Source organism: Semicossyphus pulcher, unplaced genomic scaffold (assembly GCF_022749685.1).
Source record: "Semicossyphus pulcher isolate SPU_LCO1_2020_fin unplaced genomic scaffold, fSemPul1.0.p SCAF_1, whole genome shotgun sequence".
Classification (NCBI taxonomy): domain Eukaryota; kingdom Metazoa; phylum Chordata; class Actinopteri; order Labriformes; family Labridae; genus Semicossyphus; species Semicossyphus pulcher.
In genome coordinates, this window is record NW_027211603.1 from 34,031,578 (window position 1) to 34,042,782 (window position 11,205).

The following is an 11,205-nucleotide window of genomic DNA, read 5'->3' on the forward strand; positions in this document are numbered from 1 at the left end:
TATGTGATTTTGCAGGGAGAGATAAAACACCAAAATGCCAAAAAGTCGTGCAGAGAGACTGAGAGAGTATAGGCAAAGAGTTAAGAATGACCCAGTGAAATACCAAGAATATTTAATAAAGGAAAGAGCTGAAATCTATAAACGACTTATCCATCAGAGAGCAAAGGTATGTCAGAAGAGCATGGAGGAAAAGACAGCAAGACCACAGGATGTCTGGAAAAAATAGAGAGAGATGGAGATGTTTTGTGATCAGACACCAGGGCAAAGGTCTTCAGCACCAACTAGCACCTCTAGTGAAGGTGATCAGACACCAGGGCAAAGGTCTTCAGCACCACCTAGCACCTCTAGTGAAGGTGATCAGACACCAGGGCAAAGGTCTTCAGCACCACCTAGCACCTCTAGTGATGGTGATCAGACACCAGGGCGTAGGTCTTTAGCACAAAAGAGGGTGAAAAGTGCAAGAACACGCAACTACAGAAAAATACAGAAGTTAAAGCTGAAGCTCAAAGAAGTGAAAAAGAAGAAGGAAAAATATAGAAAACAATGTCAGAAGTTGAAGTTGACGCCAGACCTGTCAAAATGTTCTCCAAGAACGAAGACTCAGAGGGAATTAATGAAGCACAAAGTTCCTGATCAGATCGAAAAAGTGACACAGCGGCATGTCCAAATCTGCCCTGCTGTGTTTGCAGCACTGTGCTAAAAACTAAATCTTTAAATAGATAACATGATGACATGTTTTTGTTAATTGTTTTAGCAATCTGGGAACCTATCACTTTAAAAAGAAAAAAGGTTTTCTTTTCTTTTTTCTTTTTTTTTATGCTTTCAAAGCAGAGTCTACCTCGATAGACCAATGTTTAAGCTGAAAAAAGAAAAAACGTTTCAATGACAATTGCGCCTCTACTGTATAAGTCACAACAGTACATATTTTTGTAAATGTTCATTGCTAAAAAATATAATAATTGCAATGCTTATTGCACTCAGTTGTTTGCAATCTGGGAAGCCATCTGTTAAAATAAGCTTTCCTTTCTTTCCATTTCTTTTTTATGTTTGTCAAGCAGAGGGTCTGCCTTGAGAGACTAAAGTTTAAGTTACAAAACTTTATTTTTGTTAAATGTTTGTTACAAAAAAAAAAATTAAAATTTTGCACATCATTGTTTACAATTTAGGAACTCGTCGTTTTGAAAGAAAATAAGCTTTTCTTTCCTTTTTTATGCTTGTAAAGCATATAGTCTGCCTTGAGAGAATACTGTTTAAGTTGCAAAACTTTATTTCAATGATTGCACCTTATTGTTTATACTTGAAAATGTCATGCAGTGATGCCCTGCAGTGTTGAAAGCACATGTTTTTGTTAAATGATTGTCACACAAAAAAAAATTTCATTGATAATTAGACATTATTGTTTGTCATTCCAATTAAAATTTCATTTGGAAGATGAAACCACTGTTATTGCTTTAATGATGAATTGATATGTTTCATTGGTTATAATACATGTTAAAAGTTAAAATATAGCAAAAAGGGGTTAAGTGAATACGATGCCACCCTCAAACACAGTATACTGTATCTACAGCAACAGTATGGTCACTACCCAAACAGTGCAGTCACTACCGAAAAAACAAAACAATAATTACATGTATTGAATCATCAACCAACATTTTATGATAATGATTGGTTAAGTGTATGTGTACTTTAAGCACTGATGACTTACGGAGTCAACATGATCAACTTTATACATTTTACAAGGAAAGATAGCATTTAAATTTTGTTACATTTAGAAAAAATACATATTAAATTCTGTTGATTTTGATGCAGAAACCATATATATTAATTTATAAAAAATACTTTGTACAGTGGGGAACAGAAAAATAGGTTAATATAATTCTTTTTATTCTAATGTAATTCTGTGTTTCGGTAGTGACACATTTTAGGAGAGGAAAGATATTTGGGAAAAGTCAGAAAATATAATGTGAAAATTGACTGTACTTTTACTATATATGTGCCCCTTAGATCTGGTGCAACATGAATATGGTAAAAGTTTTTCCCTAATAATATACAAATTTCACACAAATTCCAACTCTGAATTTGAGCCAACTCAGTAGAATGGTTCAATTATATTGTGTAAATAAATGAGAAGCAAATATTGAGCCATCATTTACAGTTGCCGTATGTGATGCGCATTGACATGTGAATTGTACTGTACATACAAAACTATTTGGACATTGCTCTGCTATGACTTCTGTGTACGTTTGTTAAGTGGCTGTTAATGTTGAAAGGCAGTTGTAGTTTCAATCAAGGGAATTTAAAAGCACACAATAATCCTATATCTAAAAGTTTAGAAATGGCCCTTTGACAGCATTTCCGTGCACAGAGACAGCTCAGTCGAAAAATAGTTTCCTCAGTCAGGAACAGACTCGAGCCTGCACACAGCCCTGGCATCCACCCCCTCCAAAACTTTTAAGATCAAGTGACACTTCAAACACCTCAAGTAGTCCATTGGCCAAGACCCAAAATTTAACATAACGGTACCATCTGGGTGGGCAAATTCTAGTTGTGATTTTTTAATTCCTATACATCCCTAGATTATGTTTTGATATGATAGACCTTGCTGACTGGCAGCTTATTAGTGTTCATCACGTCTTTAAGTAATGGACTGCTGTCATTGAAAATCAGGAAAGTGCCTTCACTTGAAATCCTCTTTCTTTCTTTATATCCTCTCCCTGTACTATTGGCCATCTATAGATACTTGTAATAAGCGCCTCTGTATTTTTTGAAGTAACAATATCTATAAGCTACATTTGGCAGATATACAGGTCTGAATCAGTGCAATGTATTTTCTAATTACGGATACTTTTTCACAAATCTTACATTATTTTCGTAATACATTATTTAATTTGTGTAGAGCCAAAATATTTTGCTTTAAAGTGCAAAAAAAGCATTTCTTTATTATATGACAATTTTTATTGCTTATTGAATTACTTTAATAGTTAACACATGTATTGTTTGTTGCAGGCCAATATATTGAGATATATACTGCCCATCAGCTGCCCTATTCACAGCAGTCACTAGCTAGGCTAGCTCTGAATTTGAATTAAACACAAGATACTTGTGCCCCAATGATAAGGATAAGCACGCAACGAAGAAACCCCTCCCCTTGTGTCCTTATCCCAATACTTATAATTAACCTACCACATGACCCTTAGTCGTCACCGTAACCCAAGCAGCATTGCCTTAAACAGACCCAGGCTCTGTTCACATGAGCTCCAGGTATTGACAACACCGATACTACAATAGTGTTTTAAACACAAAAGAGAAAAATAGAGAGAGAAGGACAGAGAGAGGTGTGTTCGAAAGAAGACAGGGAAGGCAGAGCCAGGGTGAGGTGCCCTGTCCGGCTAGCACTCACCCCTACCGGATTGGGCTGTAAGCTCTACCTCGGGGGTTTTAGGCAAGGGTAGTGGGTATCCCTAACCCCAAGCCGTTACTTCCTGCCCTACCACATGGCTTTTAATGGTCCCAACAACTTAAACTTGTAGTTAGATGGACAGCCACAGCCAGCACATCAACACGGTTATTAAGTGGGCACCTCCCTTCACTGGTGTTTCATCAAGTTAGGCCCACAACACCTCGGGGAGGCTCAAGTTAGCTCTGGCATCCCAGAACCACCCCCCTCCATGCTAGCTCTCACCGCCCATAAAAAAACGTGCGCTATCAAGTCCTTATGTAAACAATGCAACTATTCTTTGTGCCAACGTTATATACGAAGTAAGAACGGCATAGAATAAGGATTATTATTAAAAAAATTTGGCACTCAACTGGCATTATTTCTCCTCATCCAAATCCACTGACTTGTATTGACTGCTTCATCTCCTTTACTGCCTTACACAGACTCTGTCCACGCACTTCCAGTTCTCCCAGTATTGAGATAGTTGATTTTGCTATGGACCCTCTACATCCCACTTCTACAGGACAAACCCTAACCTTCCATCCTCACTGTTCAGCTTCTGCTGCCAAATCTGCATATCTAAGCTTTTTCCTTTCATATGCTTCCTCCACTGAGTCCTCCCAGGGCACCGTCAGTTCTTTGAAATAAATTCTCCTCTGACTCGCAGTCCATAACACTATGTCAGGCCTCAAGTTAGAGCAATCTATCTCCTGTGGAATCACAGGTTTTCCTCCCAAGTCTACGTGCATTACCCAATCATTAGAACCCTCTGGTTGGCCTGACTCTTGTCTGCTTAAACCCCTACCTCTTATATGTTTTTCCCCCTCACAGACAAATTGCAGTCTTTTCCTGACTGCATCCTAAATTCACCTGTCGCCTTCTACCTTCAATCCCTGACGCTAAACTTTTCAAAAACCTGGTTATATCGCCATGTGTACCAACCTTGCAACAGACTAATCTTACAACCTGACAGAATATGACTGAAGGTGGCTGTCTCTGAACACAATGGGCATGATGGGTCCCCATCTACCCAACATTTTAGGTTCCGGGGTGATGGCAATACATCGTAAGTAGCCCCTATTAGGAACTTGGTAGGATTATCCTCCATACTCCACAGATCCCTCCAGCTAAGCTTCCTCTTCTCTACACTCTCTGAGTTTATCTAGTGTCCATGCTCAGTTGGATTTGGGACCAACTTACTCACTACTATGTCTTTGCTCCTTAAAAACAACAACTCTGTCCTACACACTCCTCTGTTAAGCTAGTAATTGGTAGCTGTATGTCTTTCCCGTACAACCCCACACTACTGAGACAACGAGGAATTTCAAGCCATTTCCTAATATTCAAATTTATCAACCTCTCTAGCCTTTCCACCTTTGGTATCGGTATTTCATAGACTGACAGTGGCCACATCAGCCTAGGGAATAGTCCAAACTGCGAACACCATAACTTTAGCGTGCATGGTAGGCCTGACTTCTCTGTGCTTCTTATCCCCTCTGCAACATCTTTCTAATGACTTAACCTTCAGACCCACATTTTTTCTGCTGGGCAAAAACATTTTTTTAAAACTGAAACTCATGTTTTTATTAGTATTTTTTCATGTCCATTCCAATGGACGCCACAACAAGATGGGCGTAAAATGTCATAAAAACTTAAGATAAATAAGGCTGAGTTTTTCGACATAGTAATCAATCAGGTATGGCCTAAACATCTGAAACTGGATGTTTGCATGTTCTTGAGTCTGTGTAAGGTTCTGAACATGCACATGAACTCGACAGGTGTATCACAGCGAGGGTAGGGAACAGCAGTGAGGTCATCACCAGGAAAACCTAGAGCCTGCAAGAAGAGAGGGAAATGCCGAGTGACAAACATTTGTGTTGTTGGCCATCAAATTGAAGATCTCATCTGGTATATACTGTTTGAAGTATTCATAGGGTCTCATGGGATGTTTCTCATGATTGGAGGATCTTCAAAGGAAGTGTCCCTGATTGTAGTGAATGGCCTGTGACGCCACTTGATTTCTTCCTTCCTGCTTACTGTCATCTCCTCCGGTCCTCCTCTGTCCACCTCTGTCACTACACTGTCTGTTTCCTCAATCTCAATCTCATCTGCCACATCAAGTTATTCAGGCATGCATGTAAACTCTCCACTGTCCCTCTCTGAATCTAATAACAAAACAATCACATTTTAACTCATTTTATGTATTCTCACTCTTGAGAAAGTGTTCAAATGTCTGTCCTGTGTGTGCGTGTTTGTATATGTGTGTCAACTGACTGCCAACTGTTGCTGTGGTGATGGTTAATTAGTAGCAATTGTGTGACTCCTTGGATGGGCAGTTAATTTCACTGAGATTTCAGGTGAAAACCATCTCAAACGTCTGTCATTGTGCCAAGCCTGGAAATTCTATCAGCACACAAATCAAATCACAGCACCTCAAGGGTCAGATGAAGCAGTCAGGTAAATTTCATGTCTCTACTGCCAAAAGTGTGGCCAGGGCAGTGAAATACAAAACTGCTCACATTTGGAGCTCTCCAGAAATTTCTGACAAAATTTAACATTGGAGCAGATGGGGCAGTTGGTCAAGTTTCTGTGTCAATTAGGCATCTCCTTCCAAAAGTGTAATTTTTTTTTGTTTTGATAACCCATCTAAAAGAAGCAGCACAAGAATACCCACGATTTGATGCCAAAATTATGTATGTGGATTGAAAAGTGTGGGCTCAGTTGCAATTTGTTTAGAAGGAGTCCAAGTTATTGTCAACAGCCTGTCCCCTCTGACAATGACATCATGCACTCTGATTTTGAAAATTTTTCACACATTTCACGCAAACTTTATGAACTTTGAAGGGTGACTGAGAAAAAGTGTGAATGATATGTGAATGTCAGGAATGTCAAAAGTCATAGTAGTCGATTCCTGAATGAGCTGAAGTTTTGATGTTTGAATGGTTTGAATACGTGGAAAAATGTGGAAGGAGTAGCGTGCCAAAAAATGTGGCGGAATAATACAAATAGATTTTTCGGAGTAGAACTGCTGTGAATGCTGAAATGAATTGTTCTGCAATAAATAATACCTTAATGAAAGTTCTAATGTTTTTTGTTTGAATTGCTTTAGATGCTTTGGACTCAACATAATTGTCATTTTATTTTAAATTTTTGTTTTTTGCTGAGTTGTTGTGAAATACACTGAGAAGTGGTTAAAAAATGTAGTCTAACCTCCTTCATTAGATTATTTTGTACTGTGGAGAAACAGATAGCAAATGCAGCAGAGAAAGACAGTGAGTGAAGACATTCAACAAAAGTCCCCCAACAGGATCAAACCAGGGGCTCTGGTTGTATGGTATACACCTTTACCAGCAGGCCACCATACAATGCAGCCCACACAAGTATGAATGCTGTGAATAAAATATAAGAAACGTGTAATAGAACACTAGAACCTCTATAAGGCAGTTTATGAGATATCTGTCTCTCGCTGAGATTTCTGCCTTCCTGCCAGTAAGTTCGAGGTACAATTATTTTGGGTTGCTCCTCTAAAAGGCCAGGCTGTGAATAATAAATAATTTTTAGAAAGATGTCACTACTGTGAAGATCACAAATCATATACACTTTGAATGAATATATGAACACTTTGAATTCACAAGTGATCCATGGTTCAAGACAGAAGAAGGCAACACAATTCTTCCCCATGCTCGTAGGCTATATCCACACCTCAGCACTCCTGTGCTTGGACCCTCTGACCTCCTTCTTACTCTTCAGAGGCTGCCTCTCTCCTTTATAGAAGTCCTGTCTCTGTGGCTGCTCCATTCTAGTCTCTCTGACCTCCACGGGCCCCCCCATTCTGCCCCAATTTCCAGCACATGTCCAGTCAGGCTTGTGATCCACCACCAGGTCCAAAGTGGGCAAGGAGGTAGTGCTGGTCACGTCCCTGAAGCCTAAAGAGGATGTGAGAGAGGGGCTGTCTGGAGGAAAGGTTTCATAAGCCCCCCTTACACCTGGACAACCTCCCCAGGATGCCCTCTCCCTCAGCCTCACTGCCTGCCGGATCTTCTTCCAGCCCAGGTGGTTGAGCTCCAGCAGATTTAGCAGGATGCAGAAAACACCCACACAAAACATGAAGAGCAGGAAGATGGTTTTCTCTGTGGGCCTGGAGACATAGCAGTCCACCGGCTGGCTGCAGGGGGCCATGGTACATAGGAAATGGACAGGCACCTGGAAGCCAAACAGTTTCCACTGGGCCACGACAAATCCCACCTCCAGAACAGCCCGTAAACACACATGGAAGATGTAACATTTAGACAGAACCCCTCCAGAGACCAAATGACCCTCTGCACTGCCATCCCCAAAGGTAAAAGCTCTGGGTTGGCTCAAGGACACCACGTTGTTATGGTCTCCCCTCTGGAGACTCTGTGTCGGGATACCTTCCAGCACGTCTGCCAGGCTGTGACCTAGATGCTTATGGGAGAGGATGGAGCAGCTGTCTGAGTCGCAGCTCCGGTCGTAGACCTCCCGTCCACCACCTCCCCTTACATCTTGGCCTCCCTGCCCTGGGATATCCCCTGGTCCTTGCCCGTGCCTCTGGGTGTTGTTGTGGGGCAGCTTGGACAGGTTGTGCCACGTGTAGATGATGAAGCAAAGGGATGGTGTGGAGACGCTAATAATGTGGAAGACCCAGAAGCGAGGTTGAGAAATAGGTGCGAACGCATCGTAGCAGACAGTGGAGCAACCCGGCTGCATTGTGTTGCACACAAACATCTCCTGCTCATCTGTGTACACGTCCTCAGTTGCCACCGCAACAATGAGCAGTCGAAAGATAACCATGACGGTGAGCCACAGGCGACCGATCATGGTGGAGTGTTGGTGGACAGCATCCAGGAGGCGTTTGAGCAGAGTCCACTCCGTCATGGTGGCCTGTGGCTGCCGGCTGACTCGAGGAGGGACAAGCTGCCTGGAGACGAGCAGTCTGCTCTGGTTTGATCCACCTCTCCTACTCTCAAATTACTACCCGTTTCAACATCTTAAACCACCCTGCAGAAGAAATAATCTGGGCTACACTATCCCATATAATTCACACTATCTTCTGTTGTTGCTTTCTCTCTGAATTCTAGAAGCATATTTTTCCCATGTCTTATTCAAAAGTTTCTTCCAAAAACAGAGCACCTTCCCTCCCGGGCAGCAGACTTCCTTTATGCTTGAATGTTCACCAGCTCTGCCTGGCTGCCCTGAGAGCAGTGGAGCCACTGCAACAGAGAGCCAGCCCATCATTCATAGATAAGGATGTCCACTTGACATGAGTCACTTCGCGTGCTCACTTCTCTCTTGTCTTTAGGATCCATTTTAAAACCCAGAGACATCAACCTTTCCCTTGGGCAGGAGCTGCTGATAGTGCTGACTGATAAAGCATTCTTCCCAGATTAGGCCTTTGGCAGCTAATGGGCTCCTCCTTTAATGGAGAGGCATATTTGACCTGATGAGCATGCTTACTGTTAGATTCTGGATGTACAATGGATGCTGCAAAAAGGCATCACAAAGTTTGTATAAGGATACATGATTGAGCAAAATAATTAAGACATAAGGTTTGAAGTGGTGAAAATGTGAAGTGAAGTTAAAAGGCTTTCCTGAGTTCGATCTGGTGTCAGGTGAAGTTTTCTGTTTCTGGGCTTGACTGCTCTTCTTCAGCCAGCCACTTGCCAATGCTCTTATCTGTGTTTTAAAAAAAGACCCTTGAAAGGTCTGCTCGCATCAATTCGTTTGTCCCTCTGATAAAACACTCAGCAACCCCTTTCCTTACTTCAAACAGCCCTGGCGAGCTCGTCTAAGTCCCTGCTCAGAGCTCACTGCCACTCTTGATTCACGAAATTAACACAGACATTTGGTGTAGCATTTTATAGAAATTTAACTCATATGTAATCGAATATTATCTGGTCAAAATACAAATGTGTACAATACAAATAACCCTGAAATACTGTGCTAATGTTTTTACCAGTCTACTGTTTTCCAGTTTAAGACAAAGCTGTTTCACAAAGCTTTAAGCTCTCTGAAAACCATCCCAACAACATCCACTTCTACTTATTTTTCAATCAAATCACAAAGTCACTTCACTGCATGCAGCCCAGGACCCTTCAAGGACGATTAAGTATGTTTTGTTAAGCGCTTACCTGAGACCTTGCAGCTACCGCCAAGAGGGGTTTTCCTGATAAAACGATGCATGCAATCATAAATAAATTGTTCAGTTAGGCATGTTTTGTTAGATCATGCACATAAATATCCTCATGCTAATAGTCAGTGGTATGATTATTTTTTTTATTTACGAATAAAATTAGGACTAATGAACAGAAATTTAATAATATTATACAAAAATAATTGACTGTCATTATTCTGTAGGTTATATTCACAGAGAAGTTCATTATCGTTTAAATCTTTTTAACTATAGTATGAATAGCAACCGCTGTTTATTCATCTGAAAAACAGAACCGACTGGGCGTCCTAGTATGTCTGAGTCTTTCTATATCACAATTGCCCAGGACAGGAAACACAAACACAAGGCAGGTCCAGGGCAGTAAGGTTCCCACTATGTACAGTTAAACTGTCAACATCATTGAGATTGTGAAACTATTCAATTCACATTAAACTTGACACTTGTTTCTAAAGTAAATGGTAAATGGACTGTACTTATATAGCGCTTTTCTAGTCTTTGCGACCACTCAAAGCTGCTTTTACACTACATATCACATTCACCCATTCACACACTGATGGCAGAGGCTGCTACGTAAAGTGCCCAATTGTCAATCAGATATCACATTCATACCCGTTGGCTATGCCACCGGGAGCAATTTGGGGTTCAGTGTCTTGCCCAAGGACACTTCGACATGTAGCCTGACGGAGCTGGGGATCGAACGTCCGACCTTCCGATTGAAAGACGACCGACTCTACCACTGGGCCACAGCCGCCCGTGGAAAGTGAGTTTACACCTGTACGTTTTTGAAGATGAGGCTACGAAGCTAGCTGTGGACACTTGACTTTAGAGATGGTCCGGCAACATGCTGTACAAACTGCTTTATTCAAAAACATAAGCATATGCTTACTACCATTTTAGGGCTGCACCTAACGATTATTTTTTTGTCAATTAGTAACAACTAATTATTTTTTTAAGATTACTTTTTTAAGTTCCTAATTTCTATGTCACTGTGTGATGATATTAATACTGACAACATTTATAATAATAAATAAAATAATAATAATAATAATAATAATAATAATAGACTATTTGTTAGATGCCTGATCAAAATCAGTCAAATCAAAAGGATTGCTATGACACATATTAATCTAATCACTGTATGTCAAAGCATCCCTTTCCCTGAAGTGGAGGATCAGTATGTTCACTTAAGTACTTACTTAGAACAAGCAGGGTGAGCTAATTAAACAACAGAACGTACTGGGCTATTTCAAAACATAAATCAACTATTATTGAGAAGGTAGGCTACTTCATAGGTCTACTTTGTACCCTCTACTATTAAAAGATGGAGTTTGAGTTTTCCCAACTGGACTGGACTCTTTCCTCTCGTCTCGCTGTAACTTGTGTCATGAAGTGCGCATTGGTCGAGCGAGTACGAGAGAGAGCGGCAGAGTGACAGTAAATACGAGCGGAGCAGAGAGACAGGCTATTGAAATCGTATCGGGGCTTCATTCCAAACGTTTGAGTCTCAAGGCAGCTCTCCCCAGAACGTGACACCCTGGGAGACCGCCTGCAATGAGTGACAAGATCCGTTTCTGCA

At 41.0% G+C, this 11,205-nt stretch overlaps 1 protein-coding gene across 1 annotated transcript; it reads right to left on the minus strand.

The window, feature by feature from the left end:
• Positions 1–7,129: 7,129 nt before the first annotated feature.
• Positions 7,130–8,335, minus strand: LOC138591231 (gap junction delta-2 protein-like). Its single transcript, XM_069661760.1, has one exon. The coding sequence runs from the start codon at positions 8,333–8,335 to the stop codon at positions 7,130–7,132; it is 1,206 nt and encodes a 401-aa protein (XP_069517861.1).
• Positions 8,336–11,205: the final 2,870 nt, after the last annotated feature.

What these genes read in the sequence shown, in the direction of transcription:
- LOC138591231 (XM_069661760.1), bottom strand. Translation starts at nt 8,335, where the DNA reads ATGACGGAGTGGACTCTGCTCAAACGCCTCCTGGATGCTGTCCACCAA.